This window comes from Somniosus microcephalus, unplaced genomic scaffold (genome assembly GCF_052327205.1).
Source record: "Somniosus microcephalus isolate GS21.2 unplaced genomic scaffold, FLI_Smic_1.0 unresolved_chr9, whole genome shotgun sequence".
Lineage (NCBI taxonomy): Eukaryota > Metazoa > Chordata > Chondrichthyes > Squaliformes > Somniosidae > Somniosus > Somniosus microcephalus.
In genome coordinates, this window is record NW_028225187.1 from 38,388,547 (window position 1) to 38,415,330 (window position 26,784).

Genomic DNA, 26,784 nt, shown 5'->3' on the forward strand with positions numbered 1-26,784 from the left:
TAAATTGTTAGTACACAAGATTAGGGCTCACAGGGTTGGAGGTTATATAGTAGCATGGATAGAGGATTGGTTGACGGGCAGAAAACAGAGAGTAGTGCTAAACGGATCTTTTTCAGGTGGGCAGGCTGTAACAAGTGGGGTTCCGCAAGGATCAGTGTTGGTGCCTCAGTGATTTACAATCTATATTAATGACCTAGATGAAGGGAATGAGTGTCATGCATCCAAGTTTGCTGATGATACAATGCTAGGTGGGACAGTAAGCTGTGAGGAGAACACAAAGATTCTGCAAAGGAATATAGATAGACTAAGTGAGTGGGCAGTAAGGTGGCAGATGGTGTCTAATGTAGGGAAATGTCAGGTTATTCACTTTGGTAAGAGGAATAGAAAAACAGATTTGTTTTAAACGTTGAGAATCTTTCAAATGTTGCTATTCAGAGAGAATTGCATGTCATCGTGCAAGAAACACAGAAAGCTAGCACGCAGGTACAGCAAGCAGTAAAGAAGTCAAATGCTATGTTGGCCTTTATTGCAAGGGGGTTGGAATATAAAAGTAGGGAAGTCTTGCTACAATTGTGCATGGCCTTGCTGAGACCACAACCAGAGTACTGTGCACAGATTTGATTTCCTTATCTAAGGAAGGATATACTTGTCTTGGAGGTGGTGCAAAGAAGGATCACTAGATTGATTCCTGGGATGAGAGGGCTGTCCTATGATGAGAGATTTAGTAGCATGCGCCTATACTCTCTGGAGTTTAGAAGAATGAGAGGTTATCTCTTTGAAATATACAAGATTCTGAAGTGGATTGACAGGGTAGATGCTGCGAGCGTGTTTCCCCTGGCTGGATTGTCTAGAACTAGGGGCCATCATCTCAGAATAAGGGGTCGGCAATTTAAGACTGAGGTGAGTCAGAATTTCGTCACTCAGAGGGTTGTGAATCTTTGGAATTCTCTGCCGCAAAGGGCTGTGCATGCTGAATCATTGAGTATATTCAAGACTGAGATAGATAGATTTTTGGACTCCAGGGGAATCAAGGGGTATGCAGATCGGGCGGGAAAGTGGAGTTGAGGTCGATGATCAGCCATGATCTTATTGAATGGCGGAGCAGGCTCGAGGGGCCATATGCCCTAATCCTGCTCTTATTTCTTATGTTCTAAGAGTGTGCTGGCAGAAAGGGAATGGATGGCCGCCATACAGAAGCGAAGGACCAGGCAGGTACTGCAGGAGTCCCCTGACTGCATCTGGCTCAATATTCAGTTCCGGATACTGGTTTGGGCGCTGTTCCTCTGGGATTGCAGCAAGAGCCAAGTCCACGGCACCATGGGTGGCTCCGCTGCCCAGGTTGGGAGGAGGAAGAGCGTAAGAGCAATAGTTGTAGGGTATTTGATAATTAGGAGAATAGACAGACCTTTCTGCAGCTGCGGACGTGACTCCAGGATGATATGTTGCCTCCCTGCTGCCAGGGTGAAGGATGTCACTGAGCAGCTGCAGTGCATTCTGAGGGGGAAGGTGAAAATCCAGAGATCGTGGTCCCCATCGGTACCAACGACATAGGTAGAAAGAGAAATGAGGTCCTGCAGGCAGATTTCAGGGAGCTAGGAGAAAGATTAAAAAGCAGGACCTCAAAGGTAGCAATCTCCGGATTACCCCTGGTGCCACGTGCTAATGACTGCAGAAGCAGGAGGATAGAACATATGAATGCATGACTGGAGTGATGGCGCATGCAGGTGGGATCTAGAATCCTGAGGCACTGGGACCATTTCTGGGGGAGGTGGGACCTGTACAAGCCAGACTGGTTGGTTAAGAAGGCACATGGGATACGTGCATTTATTAGCTGAAGCATAGAATAAAAGAGCAGGGAGGTTATGCTTGAATAGAATAAAACACCAGTTCGGCCACAGCTAGAATACTGCATGCAGTTCTGTTCACCACATTAGAGGAAGGATGTGGTTGCACTAGAGAGGGTGCAGAGGAGATTTACGAGGATGTTGCTTGGGCTGGAGAATTTTAGCTATGAGGAAAAATTCGATAGGCTGGGCTTGTGTTTTTTGGAACAGAGGAAGTGAGGGGAGACCTAATTGATGTGTAGTACTTTATAAGGGTCCAAGATAGAGTGGATAGGAAGGACCAAGTTCCCTTAGCAGTAGTGTCAATAACCAGGGGGCATTGATTTAAAGTACTTGTTTGGAAGTTTAGAGGGGATTCGAGGAGAGTTTGTTTTCACCCAGAGGATGGTGGGGGTCTGGAAATCAGTGCCTAAAGGGTAGTGGAGGCAGAGACCCTCATCACATTTAAAAAGTACTTGGATATACACTTGATGTGCCGTAACCTGCAAGGTTACAGACCAAGTGCTGGAAAGTGGGATTAGGCTGGAATAGCTCTTTGTTGGCCGGCATGGAAAAGATCGGCCGAAAGGCCTCCTTCTGTGCTGTAATTTTCTATGATTCTGTGATAATTCTATGTAGCTTTGAATGTGCCCCGGCGCAGGAACTGAAAGGCAGCAGAAAAATTAAGTAAAACTGTATCACTTTGGATGACATCATCGACAGGATTCAAAGTTATGCGGGTAAACCGCAATGGGTTGCTATTGACCATTGACTTAACCACTCGGTCATGACTAGTATGCCGTTCGCTCTGCCTCATGCAGCTTCTCAGTTGCTGCAAAGCTTGTGCCTCCAGGCTGAACACGGTGTCAGCCTTTTGTCCCATTATTTTATCTTGTAGATTTTCTCTAGTGACAGTGATTGTTTTAAGTCCCTCCCTTTTGCCACTTGATTTTCCACTAACATTGGGAGACTTTTACATCTCTCTTGAAGCCAAATACAAAATATTTGTTGAAAGTCTTTGCAATTTCCCTCTTTCCCATTATTAATTCCCCAGACTCATCCACTGTGGACCAACGTTTCCTTTCGCTACTCTCTTCTTTGTTATACACTTGTAGAAGCTCTTACTTCCTGTTTTTTATATTTCTTGCTCTTTTACTCTCATAATTTATTTTCATCCTCTTTATTTGTTTACAGTCATCCTTTGCAAGTTTCTAAATATTTCCCAATCTTCTGGCCTACCAATAATATCTGCAAAATGTCATGCCTTTTCGTTCAATTTGATACCATCTTTAACTTCCTTAGTTAGCCGTGGATTGTTCATCTTTCTCGTCGAGTCTTTCTTTCTCACTGGAATATATCTTTGTCGAGAGTTATGAAATTTCTCCTTAAAGTTCTGCCACTGCTTATCTACCGTTTTACATTTCAATCTATTTTCCCAGTCCACTTTAGACAAATCTGTCTTCATACCATTATAATTGCCTTTATTTAAGTTTAAGACACTCGTTTCATATCCAAGGTTCTCACCCTCAAACTGAATGTGAAATTCTATCATGTTATGATCACTCTTCCCTACAGGATCCTTTACTATGAGATAATTAATTAATTATGTCTCATTACAAAGTACCATATATAAAATAGCATGTTCACCGCTTGGTTCCACAACGTATTGTTCTTTAGAAACTGTCCTGAATAAACTCTATAAACTAGTCCTCAAGGCTACCTTTGGCAATTTGATTTGTCAAATCTATATGAAGATTAAAATCGCCCACGATTACTGCAGTTCCTTTCTTACAAGCCCCCATTAATTCCTGACTGATAATCTGTCCTAGAGTGTAACAAATGTTAGGGTGCCTATAGATTATTCCCAGCAGTTACTTATTTCCATTATTATTTCTTAACTCCAGCCAAACTGATTCTACATCTTGATTTCCCGTGCCAAGATCATTTCTCACTATGTACTGATCACATCCTTTACTAACAGAACAACCCCAAACTTTTCCTTTCTGGCTATCCTTATGAAATGACAAATATCACAGTATATTCAATTCCCAGCCTTGCTCACCTTACAAGCACGTCTCTGTAATGGCTAGTAGATCATAGAAACAAATAAGACAGGAGCAGGAGTAGGATAAGGGGTAAGCCATTTAGGACAGAGCTGAGGAGGAATGTCTTCACCCAGAGAGTGGTGAAGCTGTGGAATTGTCTACCACAGAAGGCAGTTGAGGCCAATTCATTAAATATATTCAAGAAAGAGTTAGATATATTTGTTAAGGCTAAAGGGATCAAGTGATATGAGGAGAAGGCAGGGACAGGGTACTGAGTTTGGATGTTCCGCCATGACCTCATTGAATGGCGGAGCCACCTCGAGGGGCCGTATGGCCTATTTTAGCTCCTAATTGTATGTTCGTATGTTTGTGATTGCCTACAAATACTGATTTCTTTCAGTTCCTCCCTCTCATTAGACCCTATGTTCCCCGACATCTCTGGGAGATTATATGTGTCCTCCTTTGTGAAGACAGAACCAAAGTATGTATTTTATTGGTCTGCCATCTCTTTGTTCCCCATTATAAATTCCACTGATACTGAATGCAAGGGACCTGCGCTTGAGTTCAACAATCGTTTTCTCTTCACATATCTATAGAAGATTTTACAGTCAGTTTTTATGTTCGCTACAAGCTTACTCTCATACTTTATTTTCCCCCTCTTAATAAATCCCTTTGTCCTCCTTTGTTGAATCCTAAACAGCTCCCAATCCTCAGGTGTACTGCTTTTTCTGGCCACTTTTTGTGCCCTCTCCTTGCATCTTATGATATCGCTAATTTCCCTTGTTAGCCACGGTTGAGTCAACATTTTTTTCTATTTTTTATGCCAAGCAGAGATGAACGAATTCTCTAGTTCATCCAAGCGATCTTTAAATGTTTGCCATTGCCTATCCACCATCAACCCTTTGAGTAACATTCCACAATCAATCCTACCGAGCTCGCACCTCATACCATCATAATTTCCTTTATGTAAGTTCAGGACCCTAGCCTGTGCGTCTAATACTTCATTCTCTATGTTAATGAAGAATTCTATCACATTATGATCGCTCCGCCCCAAGCGGTCTCGAACAACAAGATTGCTAATTAATCCTTTCTCATTACATAATACCCAGTCTAAGATGGCCTGATCTCCAGTTGGTTCCTCGACATATTGGTCCAGGACACCATCCTGTATACACTCCAGGAATTCCTCCTACACATTATTGTTACTATTTTGGTTCGCCCAATCTATATGTAGATTAAAGTCACCCATGATATCTGCTGTGCCCTTATTGCACGCATCTTTATTTTCCCGTTCAATGCCATCCCCAACCTCCACATGACTGTTTGGGGGTCTGTATACAGCTCCCACTAACGTTTTCTGTCCCATGGTTTTTCTCAGCTCTACCCATAGAGACTCTACATCATCAGAGCTAATATCCTTCCTTACAATTATGTTAATCTCCTCTTTACCCAGCAATGCTACCCCACCTGCTTTTCATTTTTGCCTGTCTTTCCTGAATATTGAATACCCCTGGATGTTGAGTTCCCAGCCCTGGTCACTCTGGAGCCATGTTTCCGTAATCCCAATCATATCATATCCGTTTACATCTATTTACACATCTAATTAGGCCATCTTATTATGAATGCTCCTCGCATTAAGACACAAAGCCTACAGGCTTGTTCTTTAACACTCTCAGACCTAACTTATTATTTCTATTTCTGCTGTTAATTCATCTATCTTGTTCTGAATGTTGCGTGCATTCAGATAATGAGCCTTTAGTGTTGTCTTTTTGCTATTTTCCCTACTCTGACCCTGTTTGCTGGTGCACTCTTATGTTTGTACGCTTTGTCCCTTCCTCGCACACTCTGATTCTCATTACCCCTAAGCTACCTTGCATTTTGGCCTTCTCCTTTCTATTTAACTTTCTAAGTTTCCCCTCACCTGAACCAGCCTCCCCCCCCACCCCGCCCCGCTATTTAGTTTAAAGCCCTATCTACATCCCAGGTTATTCAATTCACCAGGACACTGGTCCCAGCATGGGTCAAGTGAAGCCCGTTACAATGGAAGAAGCCCCTCTTTCCCCAGTACTGGTGCTTGTTCCCCATGAATCGAAACTCATTTCTCCCACACTAATCCTTGAGCCAGGCGTGCAAATCTCTGATCTGATTGACCCTATGCCTATTTGATCGTGGATGAGGTCGTAATGCAGAGATAATTACCATCGTGGTTTTGCTTTTTAATTAGGATCCAGCTCCTGAAACTCACTTAGCAGAACCTCTTTCTTAGACCTACCTATGCCATTGATATCTACGTGGGCCATGGCAACTGGATCATTCCTCTCTCACTTCAAGTTCCTCTCCTGCCCCAACGAGATGTCCTTAAAACTGGCAATGGGCAGGCAACACAGCCTTCTATAGTCACGCTCTCGGCTGCAGAGAACAGTGTCTATCCCCCTAACTTTACTGTTCCCTTCCACTATTTCATTCGTTTTTACTCCCCTAACATGAATATCCCCCTGTACAACCGTGCTGTGTTCAGTTTACTCAACCTTGCTGCAGTCCCTGCTCTCGTCCACACAGGCAGCAAGAACGTCGTACCGGTTCGACAAGTGCAAGGGCTGAGACTTCTCCAATGCTATTCACAATATATATTAAAGGTCTAGACAAGGGAACTAGATGTAATATCTCCAAATTTGCAGATGACACAAAACTGGTTGGGCGTGTGTGCTGGGAGGAGGATGCCGAGAGACTCCAGGATGATTAGACAGGTTGGGTGATTTGGCAAAAGCATGGCAGATGCAATATAACGTGGATAAATGCGAGGTTATTCACTTTGGTGGCAAAAACAGGAAGGCAGATTATTATCTGAATGGCAATAGATTGGGAGAGGGGGAAGTGAAACGAGACCTGGGTGTCCTTGTGCGCCAATTGCTCAAGGTAAGCATGCAGGTGCAGCAGTTGGTTAAGAAGGCAAATGGCATGATGGCCTTTGTAGCGAGAGGGTTTGAGTAAAGGAACAAGGATGCCTTGCTGCAGTTGTACAGGGCCTTGGTGAGACCACATCTTGAGTATTGTGTTCAGTTTTCATCGCCTTATCTGAGGAAGGATGTTCTTGCCATGGAAGAAATTCAGCGAAGATTCACCAGGCTGATACGTGTGATGGCAGGAATGATGTAAGAGGACAGATTGGATTGATTGGGCTTGTACTCGCTGGAGTTTAGAAGAATGAGAGGGGATCTCATTGAAGCTTATAAAATTCTGACAGGATGCAGGAAGGATGTTCCCGATGGTCGGGGAGTCCAGAACCAGGGGTCACAGTCTAAGGATAAGGGGTAAGCCATTTAGGACAGAAATGAGGAGGAATTTCTTCACCCAGAGAGTGGTGAACTTGTGGAATTCTCTACCACAGAAGGCAGTAGAGGCCAATTCATTAAATATATTCAAGAAGGAGTTGTATATATTTCTTAAGGCTAAAGGGATCAAGGGTATGGGGAGGAAGCAGGGACAGGGTACTGAATTTGGAAGATCAGCCATGATCGCATTTAATGGCAGAGCAGGCTCGAGGGGCCAAATGGCCTACTCCTGCTGCTATCTTCTATGTTTCTATGTTTCTATATTTACCTTCTGCATCCCTATACTTGCCTCAATCGTAGTCAGACCCTCCTGTTGTTGACCACGTACCAAATCTGAAAAATTAAAATGAAGGTTGTGACTGCCTCCTGGAACAAAGCTTCCAAGTAACCTTCTCCCTCCCTGACGTATTGCAGTGTCAGAAGTTCGGACTCCAGCTCATCAATTCACAGCTGAATTTGTTCGAGCTGCAGATACTTACTGCAGACATGATTGCTGTGGACCTCACTGGGGTCCACCAGCTTCCACTTGCTACAGCTGCAGCACCTCACCTGCCCTGCCAACTCTATTGTATTTTCCTTAAATAATGAAATTGACAATTTTTGAAATACTCATTTGACTATATATATTTTCTAATGCAAGCAATAAACTTGGATGAGATAATGAGGTTACCTGGTAATTCCTGTCAGCAGGGGCTGTCTCAGGGGTTTGGAATTTCTGCTATAATAACAAAAGGCTTTTGCTAATGCTCGGAGGTAAGTGGCACCGATTCCAGTTCTATGGATTACTGCTTCTACAGAGTAGTAAAGTCGGAAATTCATTAACTCATCCAAGGTTATTACTTGGATTAGAAAATATTAATAGTCAATTGAGTATATTAAAATTAGTTATATGAATTAGGTCTTTACTGTAACTTAGCCCACAGTCATAATTAAACCTTTTTATTTATTTTTGTTATGCATCAAGCAGAACCTTTTACTCCCCCCCCCCACCCCCCCGGCACCTCACCAAATTCCCTCATTCAGCAAATTTCCGAATTTATTACTCTGTAGAAGCAATAATCCATAGACCTGGACTCGGTGCTACTTACCTCCGTGCATTATTACACTAGCAGAAATTCAAACCCTCTGATTCAGCCCCTGCTGACAAGAATTACCGGGTAACCAGTTCTAGCTAGATACCGCATTAACTGTGCAACTGGCACTAGCAGGCAGTTTGTTTACCGCTGTGAAATAAAGTACAAGTTAAGGTTGAAGTTAAGTTAAACGCCAAATGTTAAATGCTAAATGTAATGACATTTTAGAAAGAGATCAACACTTAACAACCCCTTCACTCACCAAATTCCCGAGTATCGTACTCTGCAGATGTTGTACTCCGTAGAACTGCAATAAGTGCAACAAAAATAAAGCCTAACTCTACTTAAAGCTGCACAATGTGTTCCTACACAACCATTACTACAGGTGTGGACCTCAGATTGTCCAGGTTCTGTGCAGTCACCGTTGGCCTGGTGGCAGGTGCGATTGTGCTTTTTCGCATATGTGTTGCCTGCAGCCCGCCCCCATCTCCATTCTCCAACCCCGTGATTGAGAGAGATGTGAAATATATACATTCTGCATATAAAGCAATTCATGTGCGTGTGTGTGTGTGTGTCTTTATGTATTCTTACAATCTATATTAATGATGGGACCGAGTGCAATATATCCAAGTTTGCTGATGATACAAAGCTAGGTGGGGAAGTAAGCTGTGAGGAGAACACAAAGAGCCTCCAAAGGGATATAGAGAGTTTAAGTGAGTGGGCACAAATGTAGTAGATGGACTATAATGTGGAGAAGTGTGAGTTTATCCACTTTGGTAGCAAGAATAGAAGAGCAGATTAATTTGAATGATGATAAATTTTTAAATGTCGGTGTTCAGAGAGATTTAGTTGCCCTCGGTCAGGAAACACAGAAAGTTAGCATGCAGGCACAGCGAGCAATGCAGAAGGCAAATGGCTTGTTGTCCTTTATTGCAAGTGGGTTGGTGAATACCAGTATGGAAGTCTTACTACAATTGTACAGACCTTTGGGGAGACCACACCTGGAGTACTGAGCACAGTTTTGGTCTCCTTATCTAAGATAGTGCATACATGCCTTAGAGGGAGTGCAGAGAAGGTTCACTAGACTGATTCCTTGGATGAGGGCTTTTTCTTATGCGAGTTTGAGTAGATTGTGCCTTTACTCTATGGAGTTAGCAAAATGAGAGGTGATCTCATTGAAACGTATAAGATTCTGAGAGGGATTAACACGGTAGATGCTGACAGGTTATTTCCCCTGGCTGGAGAGTCGAAAAATAGGAGGAACAGTCTCAGGATAAGGGGTATAACACTGAGATGAGAAGGAATTTCTTCACTGAGAGGATTGTGAATCTTCGGGATTCACTACCCCAAAGGGTAGATGCTGAGTCATTGAATATATTCAAGGCTGAGATCGAGAGATGTTTGGAATCTAGGAGAATCAAGGGATATGGAAAACTGGCGGGAAAGTGGAGTTGAGGTCTATGATCAGTCATGATCTTATTGAATGTCTGAGCAGGCTCGAATGGCTGTGTGGCCGATTTCTGCTACTAGTTGTATATTTGTGATTGTGTGGGAGTGTGTGTGCTTATGTTTATTTGTGTGTGTGTGTGTTTTTTTGAGTGAATGCGTTGTATATGTGTATGTTTATATATGTGTGTGTGGCCGTGTTTTGTCCACAGGTTTCGGTCTATGGGTATGCATTTGTGTCTGTGCATGAAGTTATGTGTAGGTGTATCTCTGTGTGAGTGTGCGTGTGTGCATGACGTTATGTGTATCTGTGTGTGTGTATATCTGTGTTTGTGTATCTGTGTGTGTGTGTGTCTGTGCATGACATTATTTGTATCTGTGTTTGTGTATCTGTGTGTGTCTGTGCATGACGTTATGCGTATCTGTATCTGTGTGTGTGTGTGTGTATCTGTGTTTGTGTATCTGTGTGTGTGTCTGTGCATGACGTTATTTGCATCTGTGTATGTATCTGTGTTTGTGTATCTGTGTGTGTGTCTGTGCATGATGTTATTCGTATCTGTATCTGTGTGTTTGTGTGCATCTGTGTTTGTGTATCTGTGTGTGTGTGTCTGTGCATTACGTTATGTGTGTGTGTGTGTGTGTGTGTGTGTGTGTGTGTGTGGTATCTTAAATCATGATGCTTTTGCATTGGCTGACAATCTTCAGCATTCTGAGTCATGACAAAATTTGTACCAGTAATGGCATTTCAAAAATAAAGATTTATTAATCCAATACGTTAATCTCACATATTGATCACATCTATTAACCATATTTAAGAAAAACAGAATGAAATCAGTTAAGTGAACTTACAGAAGGAACACAAATTGAATGCAACTGGACAACCTGCCAATTATTGCAAAAGTAATTCTGTTAATTCCGATAGGAAGCCAGTAAAATTAACCATTAATATATTGTAATGAATTAAGCGCATTATATAAAATATGTTAAAACATCATTTGAATACAACTTCATGTTACGTGTTTTGTCTTCTGTTTGATATGAATGATAGAAGAGACTTCCATTCATATAAAAACAGTGAGGTTGCTAATGATAGTCTGAAAACACATTGTACAAAATAACGTCCCTGTTGCTATAAAGACAAATAAACGATGGCTATTCCAAAAGCGAAATCGGAAACTTGCAGTTATCATTGATATACGTTTTTCTCATGGCCGAATTCAGTATGAAAAACCTACACCAGGTTAGATGTGAGAGGAGAGCGGAATCCTTTATTATTATGGGGAGTGCTTCCGATTTAGAATGATAACCGTCTAAATAAGAAAACAGTATAAAGTATCACATCATATGTTGCATCGTGGTTTCTTTACGTTCTCAAAACGTGGCCTCTGCGTTGAAGGTAGGATTCATTTCATTTAAGTTGGCGGCAGCTGTTAACAAACTGGCATGTCCTGCGAATTTCAGAACAAAAATTGTTGTATTCCATGAGACAGGTTAGATCATGATGCTCAATTTACCGATCTCTATCATTGATTCATTTCAATGTAAGTTCTGTTAACCAATCATTACACAAGCCGGGTACACAGAAGTCTCATTGGAGTCGAGGTTCAGCTTGGACGGTCGGCCTCCTGCTACACACGTTGCTCAATATTCAATTCCATTAGTGTCAATGGAATTAAATATCAGTAGCGGGGCGTGGAATGAGCAACCATTCCAGTAACTCCCTCTTCCGCTACCACCCGGGACAGATTTCTACCCGGATAAACTTAGAATTTCACTTTTTATAAATTTAGGATTGATCTTTATCTCTCTCCCTTTCTCTTTCTTTCCTCCCTCTTTGTGATGCCGCATATGATTTCTTTGTGTTCTTTATCTGAGGAAGGATATTCTTGCCATGGAAGGAGTTCAGCGAAGTTTCACCAGGCTGATACCTGGGATGGCAGGAATGACGTATGAGGAGAGATTAGATCGATTGGGCTTGTACTCTCTGGAGTTTAGAAGAATGAGAGGGAATCTCATCGAAACTTATAAAATTCTAACAGGACTAGACAGACTAGAAGCTGGAAGGATGTTCCCGATGGTCGGGGAGTCCAGAACCAGTGGTCACAATCTAAGGATAAGGGGTAGGCCATTTAGGACAGAAATTAGGAGGAATTTCTTCACCCAGAAAGTGGTGAACCTGTGGAATTCTCTACCACAGAAGGCAGTAGAGGCCAATTCATTAAATATATCCAAGAAGGAGTTGGATATATTTCTTAAGGCTAAAGGGGTCAAGGGGTATGGGGAGAAAGCAGGGACAGGGTACTGAATTTGGATGATCAGCCATGATTGCATTGAATGGCAGAGCAGGCTCGAGGGGCCGAATGGCCTACTCCTGCCTCTATCTTCTATGTTTCTATGTTTGGGGCTTACTAGCAAGTTGACTGGAGTCGGCCGGGAGTTTATTATTCCCCATTGTAGAAATACATATAATCATGATTTAACACAATGTGTATATCAAACACATGTGGTTGTGTCATCATAGCAATGAAACACTTGGTCTGTTTAAGTTGAAGATAGTTCAATGATGATAAATTCTTTATTTTACCTTTTCTTTTCTGGTTCCTAATGGCGGTCGCTACAGCGACTGCTCCAACACCACCACCGCAATCAAACAAATATTGCGAACCATCATTTCAATCGTTGATTTGGCTGTGAAATAACAAGCAGCTGCATTAGACAGATAGGTTCGTGACTGAATTTTACCACTAACTCATTTTACATTCAGTTACTTTTCGCAATGCTTGAGATCTAACAGGTCTTCGAAGATTGGTTTCGCATTAAACGGCACTTTAAATAAACTCAACCGCAGCAAATGTGAAGCCCTCGTGTTTAATGGGGATTGGCAGAATGGACTCGCTATTGGCTGAGAGGGAGGAGGTGGAGAGCAGTGGTGAATGGCTGTTTTTCAGAATGCAGGGATGTATAAATCGGTGTTCCCTAGAGTTGATATTAGGACCATTGCTCTTTCTGATATATATTAATGAACTGCACGGTGTATCGGCTGAATAATTGCCAAGTTCGCAAATGACACAAAGCATAGAAATATAGTGAGCAGTGAGGAGCATAGTAGCAGACTTTAGGAGGAAAGAGAAAGAATGGTGAATTGGGCAGAACAATGGTAGATATATTTGATGCAGAGATTTGTGAAGTGATGCATTTTAGCAGGGAAAAAAATGAGGAGCCGCAGAATAGTCTCAATGGAAAACATTTACACGGGGTGCGGGAACAGAGAGAACTGTCCATTCACATATACACATTTTTGATGGTCGCAGGACAAGTTGAGAAGGCTGCGAAAAATGTATCCGGGACACGTTGGTTTCAAAATAGAGGCAAAAACAAGGAAGTTATGGTAAAGCTTTATATATCACTCCTTACGCCTCAGCTAGAGTATTGTGTACTATTATGTTCACCACACTCTAGAAAGAATGTCACGGCCTTGAAGCACGTACAGAAGAGATATACCAGAATTAGGGAATTCAGTCATGTGGAGAGACTAGAAAAGCTGGGATTGCTCTCCTTCGAGGAAAGATTAAGAAGAGATTTGTTCAAAATTATGAGGGTTTTTTATAGAGTACATAGGGAGCAATTGTTTCCACTAGCAGGAGCGTTGTTAAGCAAAAGTTGCAGATTTTAATTTATTTGTCAAAAAAAACAGAGGAAGGGTGAGGAGGTTTTTTTTTAACTCAGCGATTTATGATCTGGACTGCAATGCCTGAAAAAGTGGCATAAGCATCTTCGACAGTAACTTGCAGGGCTAAGGGAAAGGAGTAGGGGAGTTGGACTATCTGGAGAGCTCTTTCAGAGCGCTAGCACAGGCACCATGGGCCGAATAGCCTCCTTCTGGGCTGCATGATTCAACGAATATTAGCTGTGCTGAATTTTCTTCGATGTGAATATTTTTTGTCAGAAACAACCTGATGGTATTTATATTCCGTAATAGTTTTAGAAGGGCGTACAATGGTTCTTATTAATACACAAACCGCATTAAACTATTTTTGGCATTTACCAGCGCTCAGTTTTTGTGAATTCTTCATGGTCTATCAATATTTCCTCCTCGCAAGACGAAGGGTGAAAACAGAATTCGGGAGATTTACCAAAATGGGGGAGCGGATCGGCTGACCGTTATACACGCAACTCATTTTACTTTCTATTTGGGATTTATTGGAACTCCTGGCACAGGTGAACAACGGGCGACATTGAATTAGCCATTGAATGTGCAACTCTCCCGATTTTAAATTCCATCACCTTCAGTGGAGAGGGAAATCCGGTGTGGTTTATAATGGGGTTCTATTTCAATACTGCACATTCTGCGCCATCAGCAAACTGTAAGGTTCACCTATTAAATTCAATGGGAACTAAATTCGGGCCGGGTGTATAACAGGTGACGTATCCGCACCTGCCCTCTTTTCACCCTTGCCATTGAATCCCCCGTCTCCCAGTTGAGGCCTTGCTCAAATTGTTTACTGTCCAAGGAGCGCCCTCGTGTACTTCGTGAAATGTGATTATTATTCTTGTTCCGGTTGTTCAAAGGCCAGTGGCCAATGCTCAGTGCCTCCTTGTTTGAACCCACTGAGACACTGGGTGAAGCTGCACCCATTTGTGTTGTTCATTGTTTGATAAAAATATCTTCCTGGACCTTACTCTTACCTTTTCTATATCGATGGTGGAATCACATTTGGGAAGTAAGAGCGAATATTACACATGCTGGGACAAATTTTCAACATAATTGTTTAGGAGGTAATTTGGTGTCGCATATTGTCTGTACTTGATAGAACCCAGCAATTTACATTCAATTTCGAGCGGTTTTATAAGTGGAAGCCGATGTGATTCCGCAGGTGTTCCAACCCCGCACATGTGGAACTTCACCACCTCGAATCTAGGTCAAGGGCTACATACGATTAAACTACATTTTACCCACAGATCTCTTGGGTCTAATGCACCTTTCTTTCTTTCCATGTGTTATTTGTCTGTTTGTCAGGATGAACTGATTCATTTATACAGTGTGGCTCCAGAAATCTCACAATGTATTTACTACCACGAGCCCTGTAGTCAATCATTACCTTTACCCACATGTCACTGTATAAATCGCTCTCACCCTTTACAGTCACCTGCACAAGTTGACTGATAGCTGATGTTAACACTGTTCCATTGACCATTGCTTTATAGCGATAGGAGTAGGCTCCTTCATCATCCTGAGTCACATTGGTGAAGGTGATGGTGACAGAATGATCCTCTGCTGACACAGTCCGGGAGGCAGAGAAATTGGCATCGCCAGCTCTCTGCAAGAAGAATATGATGCTGCGATAGACAGTCCATCTGGTGCAGGTAATAGAGACGTTTCCACCGATTTCAACATTTCCTGAATGTGTAGATATAACTGGTTTAAAAATCTCTGAAAAGAAAACGTATTGAGGGAAGTTGACTAAATTTCATATGCTGGAGGCATTGCCATCAATTCAGTGTAGAGTTGCACGAAGTACAATTGAGCAAGTTGCTGATGATATGATTGAGTCGTTAGAAGTCAATATTTTTTGGGTGATAAATTGGACTCGGATGGTGGTGAAAACCGGACGGTGTCGGATCGGCCGCCCGCTCTATGTAGCGACAGATATTCAGTTCACTTGACAGCATATTACTCGGTGGCTGAATTGAATATTAGGCGCAGCATATCCCAGGCCACTAATGTGCTACCATCAGTTTTACAACCACGCTCCCTACCCCCTGCCCCGCCATGACCAATTCCATCACAGTCATTCTTCGCACTTCGTCTTCACGTTTGTCATTAATGTGCTAAATGTTAGATCCATTTCAGTTTCAGCGTGTTTTGGAAAATGATGAGGGGAACCAATATCTAGGGAGCTAAGTAACAAATTGTCCCGATAGAAAGTGAAGTTGTTGACATTGATCTGGTCGGAATCGGAACAGGTAATGGGAGCTGAATCTCCATTCATATACTCACCCGGCTGGTGGTACAAAGAAACACTGGTGATCATCTTTTGTCCTGGAACAGGAGATAAAAAATAATAGATTTGAAAGAATTTATATTCGTATCACAACATAAATCACAGCTTTCTCATTATACATAAAGTCAATGGAGGGAAAAGCAGGCTTGCAAGTATTACAGGTGGCCAATGGACATCACCCAATTTACACCATCGCAGAAATGTAAAACTAGCTCTGTTATCATGGGCCACAATTACAGAGATATGCGCCAGAACTCTCAACTTCCCTAGGGGCGTAAAACGGCGATTTCCAATCATCATTCCGTCATACCCACCGCCCGCCCCACATTATTTTATTTTCCATTGAAGAAATTGCAAAGCAAAAGCGAGCGGGATATATAACGGGCAGCATTCCCATATTGCCCATGTTATCCAGCTGAAGTTGAGGCAGCCACACACAGGCAGCCAACATCAATAGAGACGCCAACGGCATCATTCAGATGCTTTGCTATTTATTTTGTCTAGCAATTCTTATATCACATTACTGGTTTTTAGCCTGCTGCCTTAGCTCGGGTTAATTCATTATAAATTTCTTTCCTGAAGATGTTGCTGTACTAAATCATATCGGGTGTAACACAAAACATGAGCAATGCAATCGGCCTCCCATTATACGCACCGGGGTGTGGAACAGGCAGACGAAGCGATGCCGCCCACTGTAGCATTGCTGCCCAGGAGGAAGTTCTACCCCATAAAGACACAGCAGGAGAACAAGTCTAGAGGTCGCTACAATTTAACGTGGTAACTCCGTAAAAGCATATTTTTGCGGTGAAATTTGTGTTTTGCGGAAGCAACAAAATGGTGGGAATTAATTGGTCGCCCCTTTTGCACACTGCCCAGTTTCAATTTCCACAGAGAGTTGAGCACACACAATAAGATTTTTACCAGTTATCAGAGCCAAGTTTTACAGGTAGATATTCAGTTCCATTGCGGTCAATCAATGTCAACATCAGGCGGGACCAAAAACGTGCGGCAGATTGGATAGCGCCCATTTGTGCACCAGCCCAAGAGCAATATCTACTTTTCTTCAACTGAAGGTGTTGCTGATCTCTGGAAGCCGTTATACAAAATTGGAATGGCATAAAATATCAGAAAGTATAACTCACTTTGGACAGTCACAGCATCACTGGGAATAGAGTTAATCCGGCGTCCGGGCACTTGTTTCTCATAAAGGCATTTGGAGCATCCGTCACTATTGTTATTTACATTTATTATTGAGTTAGTAAACGATTGTTGTTCCTTGTATATTTCATTGGATGTATTGTCAACCGGCCACCTGAGTAACCACTGAAGCTGACCGAAAGTGTAACCATTGGCAGCATCGCAGATAATGATGAGTTCTTCTCTGACCAGATATACCGGATAACTGGGCCTTGTTGGAGGAGGTGGGGGGTCTGAAACGACAGAATTCATTGCTGATGTTACACTCAGGCTCTGAATGATGAATGGGCAAATTAACATTGCATTAACACATATGATCTGGTGCGCGTTCAGTGTCACAATGTTGCTGCTGTGTTAGAACAAATGTAAATTTCATTACATAAAGGACAGAAAATAACAGGTTTCTGTCAAAGTTTGTTTTATAATAAACGGACCAACACAATTATAATAATATACACCAGTGAATATCACACACTTATTTTACAAACTATCGTTGTATTCCTTGGTATTTAGATGATTAAGATGTGACTTTATTGAACTTTTCAAGATATTATGGGTAACATAGGGTCCTAAATTTAAATAAAGGAAACTGCGAAGATCTGAGGCTGGAGTTGGGTAGGATTGATTGGGGAATGTCACTCAAAGGGTTGACGGTGGATAGGCAATGGCAAACATTCAAAGACCGCATGGAAGAACTACAGAATTTGTTCCTCACAGTTTGGCATGAAAATAAAACAAAAAAGGTGACTCAACCGTGGCTAAGAAGGGAAATTAGTGATAGCATAAGATCCAAGGAGAGGACATATAAATTGGCCAGAAAAAGCAGTAAACCTGAGGATTGGGAGCAGTTTACGATTCAACAAAGGAGGACAAAGGGATTAATTAAGAAAGGGAAAATAGAATATGAGAGTAAGCTTGCGGTTACATAAAAACTGAATGTAAATGCTTTTATAGATATGTGAAGTGAAAAAGATTGGCGAAGTCCAGCGTAGGTCCCTTGCAGTCAAAATCAGGGGAATTGATAATGGGGAACAAAGAAATGGCACACCAATTAAATACATATTTTGTTTCGGTCTTCACAAAGGAGGACACAAATAACCTCCCAGAGATGTCGGGAAACATACAGTCTGATGAAAGGGAGGAACTGAAAGAATTCGGTATTTGTAGGGAAATGTTGTTCGGGAAATTGATGGGATTGAAGGCCAATAAATTCCCAGTGCCTGATAATCTACCTCCTTAGGGTACTTAAGGAAGTGGCCCTAGAAATAGTTGATGCTTTGCTGATCATCTTCCAGCATTCGATGGAATCTGGAACAGTACCCATGGATTGGAGGGTAGCTAATTTTATCCCACTATTCAAAAAAGGTGGTAGAGAGAAAACAGGGAATTACAGACCGGTAAGCTTGATATCGGTAGTGGGGAAAATGCTAGAGTCCATTATAAAAGATGTAATAGCAGAGCACTTGGAAAACAGCGACTGGATCGGACAAAGTCAACATGGATATACAAAAGGTAAATCGTGCTTGACTAATCTACTGGAATTTTTTGAGGATGCAACTGGTAAAATAGATAAGGGAGAACAAGTGGATGTGGTGTATTTGAAATTTCAGAAGGCTTTCGACAAGGTCCCGCATAAGAGATTAGCGTGTAAAGTTAAGGCACATGGGATTGGGGGCAAGGTATTGACTTGGATAGAGAACGGGTTGGCAGACAGAAAGCACAGAGTTGGAATAAACGGCTCTTTTTCCGAGTGGAAGGCAGTGACTAGTGGGGCAATGCAGGGATTATTCCTTGGGCACAAGAAATTCACAATATATTTTAATGATCTAGACAAGGGAACTAGATGTAATATCTCCAAATTTGCAGATGACACAAAGCTGGGTGGGCGTGTGTGCTGTGAGGAGGATGCCGAGACTCTCCAGGATGATTTGGACAGGTTGGGTGATTGGGCAAAAGCATGGCAGATGCAATATAACGTGGATAAAAGCGAGGTTATCCACTTTGGTGGCAAAAATAGGAAGGCAGATTATTATCTGAATGTCAATAGATTGGGAGAATGGGAAGTGCAACGAGACCTGGGCGTCCTTGTGCACCAGTCGCTGAAGGTAAGCATGCAGGTGCAGCAGGCAGTTAAGCAGGCAAATGGCATGTTGGTCTTCGTAGCGAGAGGGTTTGTGCACAGGAACAAGGATGTCTTGCTGCAGTTGTACAGGGCCTTAGTGAGACCACATCTTGAGTATTGTGTGCAGTTTTGATCGCCTTATCTGAGGAAGAATGTTCTTGCCATGGAGGGGGTGCAGCGAAGATTCACCAGCCTGATACCTGGGATGGCAGGAATGAAGTATGAGGAGAGTTTGGGTCGATTGGAGTTTAGAAGAATGAGAGAGGATCTCATTGAAACTTATAAAATTCTAACAGGACTAGACAGACTAGATGCAGTAAGGATGTTCCCGATGGCGGGGGTGTCAATAACCAGGGGTCACAGTCTAATGGGTAAGCCATTTAGGACAGAGATGAGGAGGAATTTCTTCACCCAGTGAGTGGTGAACCTGTGGAATTCTCTACCACAGAAGGCAGTGGAGGCCAATTCATTAAAAATATTCAAGAACGAGTTGGATATATTTCTTAAGGCTAAAGGGATCAAGGGATATGGAGAGAAGGCAGGGACAGGGTACTGAGTTTGAATGATCAGCCATGATCTCATTGAATGGCGGAGCAGGTTCGAGGGGCCGAATGGCCTAATCCTGCTCCTATCTTTTATGCATCTATGAAAACGCTTATTTCCTTCACTAAAATTGGCGGGCATTTTGAAATGTGTGATCAATCCCAGCTCAGTCAATCGGGGACTGAGTTTCTAGCATTTCATTGATTGGTCAGAGTTGGGTTTAAACTGTCTGGCTGTCGGTCTGCAGCCAATCAGTGCTCGGGGCTGTCCGTCACTGAGTATAACAAGGCGGACACACTGCAGATTCCGCATTGACAGTCCCTTTGTTCCAGATTTTGCTGAGATCAGTTCAGAAAATGGCCAGGACCAATGAGACAGCGCGCAAATCGACCGGACGGAAACCTCCTCACAAATAGCTGGTGATCAAAGCGGCCCGGAAGACCGCTCCAGCCACGGGCGGAGTGAAGAACTCCCATCGCTACAGACCTGGCACTGTGGCTCTGAGGGAGATCCACCACTACCAGAAATCCACCGAGCTGCTGATCCGCAAACTGCCATTCCAGCGCTTGTTGGGGGAGATCGCTCAGGACTTCAAGACCGACCTGCGCTTCCAGAGCTCGGCCGTCATGGCCCTGCAGGAGGCCAGCGAGGCTTACCTGGTGGGAATCTTTGAGGACACCAATCTGTGTGCCATCCACGCTAAGCGAGTCACCATCATGATCAAAGGCATCCAGCTGGCCCGCCGCATCCACAGGGAGCGCGCCTGAACTCACCCTGCCCGGCTCCAGACTTTAGCACCAAATGCAACAACGGCTCTTTTATGAGCCACCAAATCAGCAATGGAAAGTGCTGCAATCTGTGCAAAGCAAATTGGCCTGCACACACCGTGCAGGTCTTGTAGTGTTACCTTAACTGGGGATTTACAAATTGGGGGCAGTGAATATCTGATGGAGTGTTTATGATCTCGGTTGAAATGTGAGTGAGCTGCCCAGTCAACTCAATGAACTCGCACAGTGTGAGTCGGAAACTTTAATTGGCAGTTCTGATTGTGAATTGATACAACTCCACATATCGGGATAGATCCGCGCGAAAGAGAGAACGAGGTGTCTGAATATTGAATCTCACCTTTAAAATCAGCTCTTAATGCGGGACAGGTGGGAGCTTTAGTTACTATTTGAAATATTTTAAATTAACCAAAGCTGCAATTCTGGTTCGATCCTGTCTGCTAATTAAAAGGGGAAATGTTTGTATGGTTCTGGATGTACATATTTCTCCCTTTGGAATTATTGTCCCAATAAGGAACAGTAAGCCCAGCAACCGCTCACTCACTTTATACTCGGTTCTTAACATCCGTTCATATTCGGCTCTCCCAACAACGTGTTCATTGAGTGTCGGTCTCACGTTCGTGTCCGTGTGTTTTGTTTTACTCTGAAGCCAGTCCTTCTTTATATCGATTCACTGATCAGAATATTCTCTCACAGCATGCCCGCTGCACTGTTTGTAGATCTAGATTTCTACATGTTCCACAGTCAGTGTCCTGTTTATAACCGAAAATGGCTAAATAGTAAGCAACCCTTTCCCAGATGCAGTGGGTGGCTCTGAAAAGAGCCTTTGGGTTATTAGATTGAATCCTGTCCACTTTACTTGCTCTTGGAGCTGGCAGTGCTGGTTTTCTTGGGTAGCAGCACCGCCTGGATATTAGGCAGCACCCCGCCCTGAGCGATGGTCACCTTTCCCAGCAGCTTGTTGAGCTCCTCGTCGTTGCGGATGGCCAGCTGCAGGTGTCTGGGGATGATGCGGGTCTTCTTGTTGTCGCGGACCGCGTTGCCGGCCAGCTCCAGGATTTCAGTGGTCAGATACTCGAGCATAGCAGCCATGTAGACTGGGGCTCTGGCACCCACACGCTCAGCGTAGTTGCCCTTTCGCAGGAGCATGTGATAACGGCCCACAGGGAACTGCAATCCGGCCCGGGATGAGCGAGACTTGGCCCTGGCCCGAGCATTACCGCTGGTTTTTCCTCTCCCATACATTTCCACAATACACTCGTTCAGAGAAAGAATGAAAATCTCCTCCCACATCTGCCCTTCTTATAGCTTCTGGAGGAATGCAGATAGCGTACTTGTGATTGGTCGCTCTATGGTCAACTTCATTGGTGTTTTCTGGTGACCAATCACAGTCTGTTTTTTCCTGCCATTGAAAAGTGTGTGGAAATAACTGCCTCAACAGTCATACCGCCAACCCTTTTTTAATTTCAAAAAGACCGCCAATATTTTCCTAAACCAACGAATTAAGTTAATAAATTGACTATCAGCCAAAGATTTCTGGACATTTTGTTATTCCTTTTGTCTTATTCCAACTCTCCCTTGCAAATTCTAGGCTGTTACAATTAGGATTAATTTCGGGTTCAAGTTCAAACTGTATCGGGCGTGCATCAGTTTGCATTGATTCTGTAACGGGACACATTCCATCTCAATCTTTGTGAGGTTTCACAGATTATCGATCGATCATTTGCACAGGCGCTGCTGCGGGAGTGAAACCAGAACTGGGAGTCCTGCTGTGAGAAGAGAAGAGGGCCAGAGGGTTCAAACTGCCCCCTTTCTGGTCTCTGTATGAACCCCCATTCTGCGTTGTAACACTGCAGGTATCCCCGGGTTAACAAAAGGATTGACTCCCAACTGGCTTTACAAAAACATTGAAAAGGCCTTGAAAGAGAACGAGGTGACTAAAATCCGAATCTCATCCCTAGAACAAGCTTTTAATTCATCCTGTCTGACAGCAAAAGGAAAGAGCGAGCAGGGATCGTGTTTATAATTTACTGGGCAGGAAATTCAACAGTGACTCTCAGGTCGAAACGGATAATGGAACTGCTTATCTGAGAATTCCCAACTAAAGCTGCAGCTGGAAATTCAAAAATTGTTCTCAAAAACATTTGATCAGCAAATAATTATAGTAAACTGAGGAAAAACACAGCCAATTGCGTCGAAAGGAACACGCGTTTGTGTAGCTCTTTCGGAGAGGTTGTGGGAGGCTCTTAAAAGAGCCGTTGTGTTTTGGGTTTGTTCTTTCAGGACAGCATGGAGTTTTACTTGGAGCTGGTGTATTTGGTCACCGCCTTTGTCCCTTCCAACATGGCGTGCTTGGCCAGCTCCCCGGGCAGCAACAGGCACACGGCGGTCTGGATCTCCCAGGAGCTCATGGTGTGCCACTTGTTGTAAAGGGCCAGGCGGGAAGCCTCACCTGCAAAATGCTCGAAAATATCGTTCACAAACGAGTTCATGACGCTCATGGCCTTGGAGGAGATGCCGGTGTCGGGGTGAAACTGCTTCATCACTTTGTAGATATAGATGGGATAACTCTTCTTCCTCGACTTTCTGCGTTTCTTGCCGCTTTACGCTGCCGCTTTCTTCACCATTATCTTGGCACCCTTCTTGGCAGCGGATTTCTTATCATCAACCATCGTCTCGTTCAGGATCAGGAAACAATTGAAGAGAACAATGCTCCGAGCTCGTATTATATAGGCAGCCCCACAATCCATCCGCAGAGCTATGCTAATGAGGGATGGGTGAAGGCAAGGATTGCGATTGGTTTATTGGCAACGTTGTCAATTTACTTTGTTCTCTATCTCTCCGATTGTCTTCTTTACGCATCCAATCAGATTCTGCGTTCACCACAATCTCATAACTGGAATGCCATCACGTATTAAAACCCCTTCCATATTTATACTGTCCTCTAATCCCGTTTCTATTCTGCTCCCTCAAACCTGTTCAACGACGACCGGCGTTAAGTTGAAAATTATTTGTGGTTTTTTCCTCTGCATATATATTTGTGTGTGTAAAGAATCTTAACAGCCAACGCGCAGTAGTGATTGTTGATCTAGATTTCTAAATGTTCGACAGACACGGATATATACGAGTCATCTCAGATCAGGACATTTCCAGGGCATCCACTGTAAAGTTTTAATATAAGACTAACTCTAGGACAATTGCGATCAATTGATCAACAGTAACCAGCCCTTTCAGATACAGTGGGTGGGTCTGAAAAAGCCTTTGGGTTATTCGATTAAATATTGTCCGCTTTACTTGCTCTTGGAGCTGGCAGTGCTGGTTTTCTTGGGCAGTAGAACAGCCTGGATATTAGACAGCACCCCGCCCTGAGCGATGGTCATCTTTCACAGCGGTTTGTTGAGCTCTTCATCGTTGTGGATGGCCAGCTGCAGGTGTCTGGGGAGGATGCAGGTCTTCTTGTCGCAGGCCGTGATGCCGGCCAGCTCCAGGATTTCAGTGGTCAGATACTCGAGCACAGCAGCCATGTAGACCGTGGCTCTGGCACCCACACGCTCAGCATAGTTGCCCTTTCGCAGGAGCCTGTGAACACGGCCCACAGGGAACTGCAGTCCGGCCCGGGATGAGCGGGACTTGGCCTTGGCCCGAGATTTACTGCCGGATTTTCCTCTTCCAGACATTTCCACAATTCAACCGTTCAGAGAAAGAATGAAAGTCTCCTCCCACATCTGCCCTTCTTATACCTTCTGGAGGAGTGCAGACAGCGTACTTGTGATTGGTCGCTCTGTGGTGAATTTCATTGGTGCTTTCCAGTGACCAATCACAGTTTGTTATTCCCTCCAATGAAAACTGTCCTCAACATTCAGACCGCAAACCAGTTTTTTAATTTCAAAAAGCCCGCCAATATTTTCTAAAACAAGCGAACTAAGTTAATAAATTCTCCATTAGCCAAAGATATTCCGGAAATTTTTGTTCTTCCTTCTGTCTTATTCCATCTCTCCCTTGCAAATTCCAGGCTGTTACAATCAGGATTAATTCCGCGTTCAATTTGAAACTGCAGCAGGCGGGAATCAATTTCCATTGAATTTGAAACAGGAGACATTCCAGCTCAATCTTTGTAAAAGTGAGGTCTCACAGATTATCCATCGATCATTTGCACAGGCACTGCTGCGGGAGTGAAGGTAGATCTGGGAGTCCTTCTGTGAAAAGGTGAGAGGGACAGAGTGATCAAACTGCCCTGTTCTGTTCTCTAAAATAATTCCCATTCTGGGTTGTTACACTGCACAAAGCCTCAATTAATTATCCGATGACTCCCAAATGGCATTAAAAAAATTGGAAAGATCTCTTCAGCGAATAAAGTGACTGAAATCAGTGTCTTGTCCCTTCCTTAAACAAGCTCTTAATTCATTGGCAGGCGGTGTAAATGAACGGGTCTGTGAGCAAAGGGAAAGAGCGACCACGACCGTGTTTTTAGTTCTCACCAGCCAAGCACAGAGGAAACGGCATCCGCTGGGGGAGCGGTGCTCGCAGGGGCCCTTCCCATCGGTTTAAAAAGTGTGGGGGAGGCCGAGGCGAGGGTTGTATTTGAGTGCATGGTCAGACTTCTTTTTATCACACTTATATCAGCCAAAATGTGATTGTTTCACAAATCGCTTTTATCATTCATTAAATGGGCCACATGGAGACGATATTAATTATCATCCAAATTACTGATAAACCAAGTGCGTGACCCAGACTGGAGTGGGTGTTCCTGAACAGGTTTACACATTCCGCCAGTTGATATTTTATTTTCACCCACAGGGTCATGGGGGGTCTGGTACTATTTTGCCTGAAAGGGTGGGAGAGGCAGAAACCCTCATCGCATTTTAAAAAGTTCATGGTCATATCCAAGCAGTGCCGTAAACTGCAAGGCTATGGACCAAGAGCTGTAAAGTGGGATTTGGCTTTATCGACTTTTATGGCTGACACAGACATGATGGGCCAAATGGCCTCCTTCTGTGCCATATATTTCTTTGATACAATAAATCGCAGACAGACAGCTATAGAGTAAATCACACTCATGTACTGTAGGGGTTGCAAAATTCCCCTATTTCCCTGAAGATTGAAAAATATTAGTCCACATCGCGGACGAAGAATTGCTTGACCTGAATTGTCTCAACATCAGGACTTTAAGATAAAAATGGTACACTTTGAGTTTCGAACTGTGCAAATTGCAGAGGGATTTGAAAAGAATGTGGACAACACAGGAGTCGAGGAATTCTGTGGAAAACATTCACATATCTTGAGACAGTACTTTAATAATAAAATCGTTCCCTGGAGTTTGGGCAATCACAAAAGGTTTTAAAATGGCCAGAGAAAGGATGGCCAAAGGACAAAAAAACAGCTGGAGTTGTCTGTGTGAAAAGGTGGGAGGATGCAGTGGCTGTGAGTCAGTCCTGCCAATCAAAGGGAGGTTCCCTCAGAAGCACTTGAAGTTGCTTATTGACATAAGGGATTACAACTACTTGAGACCAACTGTAGGACAATCAATTGTAACTGCTTCTGTTTACACAGCCATTCAAACTACTCAGACACACAATGGAGACACTGAAACCATGGACCAGATCTTGAATGGGAACAGTTTAAGCATTGAATGGGTTTAAACCACCCAGCATTCTGGACAATAGGGCTGTTGCATTCCCTTTTGTTTCAGCCCAGGTAAACTCCGGATGTGGGCGGGAACATTTCGGCCCCGCAGTGCAGACACACTAACCCAGTCCAACCTCTTTGAGTTAGCCAATCACACCTTTTCTCTATGTGTGTGTTGGAACTTATTGGGTGCGAATCTTCCAGCCAGGCAAACAGCAGGGGGTAGCAGGGGGCTCACCGAATATATATGATAGCTGCTGAGAAGCTATCGCTCTCTTTTTACTTCCTGGGACCACAGGTGAGCCTCTCTCTCTCTCACTTCGCTGGACCACATGTGAGCAGAGTTTCTGACTCCTCAGAAAAGCAACCTAGTAAGGAGGTAAGGGGTTAAGGGATGGTAATTAAGTGCATATTGCTAAGATTGTTTAATTAACATTGTAGTCACTTACCCCTCGTTTTTATGGTCTGCATTCCCCATTTAAGCAATTTTACTGTAATTACTGTGTTTGTGTGGTATAGTTTACAATTTGATTGTAGTTTCTTTTAGTTAATAAAACTTGATTTTTCTCTCATACAAACCACATGTCCGTTTTTAATATCATTAATTATAAGCCCTGCAGTCAGAACTGGAAGGTGGGGTAGCGATTCCAAACCGCTGTTATAAAATTGGTTTATTGGAAATTGGTCAGAATGCAGGCAAAGGCTGCAGACCAGGTAAATTACCTTGAACCAGTTAAAGATGCCCCCCTTACAAAATGGCGACCGCCGCAGGACTGCAGGCCGTTTTTGAT

General features: G+C 43.3%; 2 protein-coding genes and 2 pseudogenes across 2 annotated transcripts in view; 1 reads left to right on the plus strand and 3 right to left on the minus strand.

Moving 5' to 3' along the window:
• Positions 1-17,170, minus strand: part of LOC147085087 (immunoglobulin superfamily member 1-like) — a 109,491-nt gene extending 92,321 nt beyond the window's left edge. Inside the window, exons 1-2 of the mRNA XM_085979429.1 lie at positions 16,864-17,170; positions 14,854-15,150 (exon numbers count right to left, since the gene is read on the minus strand). Coding sequence (XP_085835555.1) covers positions 14,854-15,150; positions 16,864-17,170 — 604 coding nt within the window. The remainder of the gene's footprint in view (positions 1-14,853; positions 15,151-16,863) is intronic.
• A 2,769-nt stretch (positions 17,171-19,939) lies between these two features.
• On the plus strand, positions 19,940-20,484 carry LOC147085088 (histone H3-like; annotated as a pseudogene).
• Positions 20,485-21,223: 739 nt separating this feature from the next.
• LOC147085089 (histone H2A type 2-C-like) lies at positions 21,224-21,613 on the minus strand. The gene has a single exon (XM_085979752.1). The coding sequence runs from the start codon at positions 21,611-21,613 to the stop codon at positions 21,224-21,226; it is 390 nt and encodes a 129-aa protein (XP_085835878.1).
• A 1,052-nt stretch (positions 21,614-22,665) lies between these two features.
• Positions 22,666-23,040, minus strand: LOC147085090 (histone H2B-like; annotated as a pseudogene).
• Between the last annotated feature and the right edge of the window lie 3,744 nt (positions 23,041-26,784).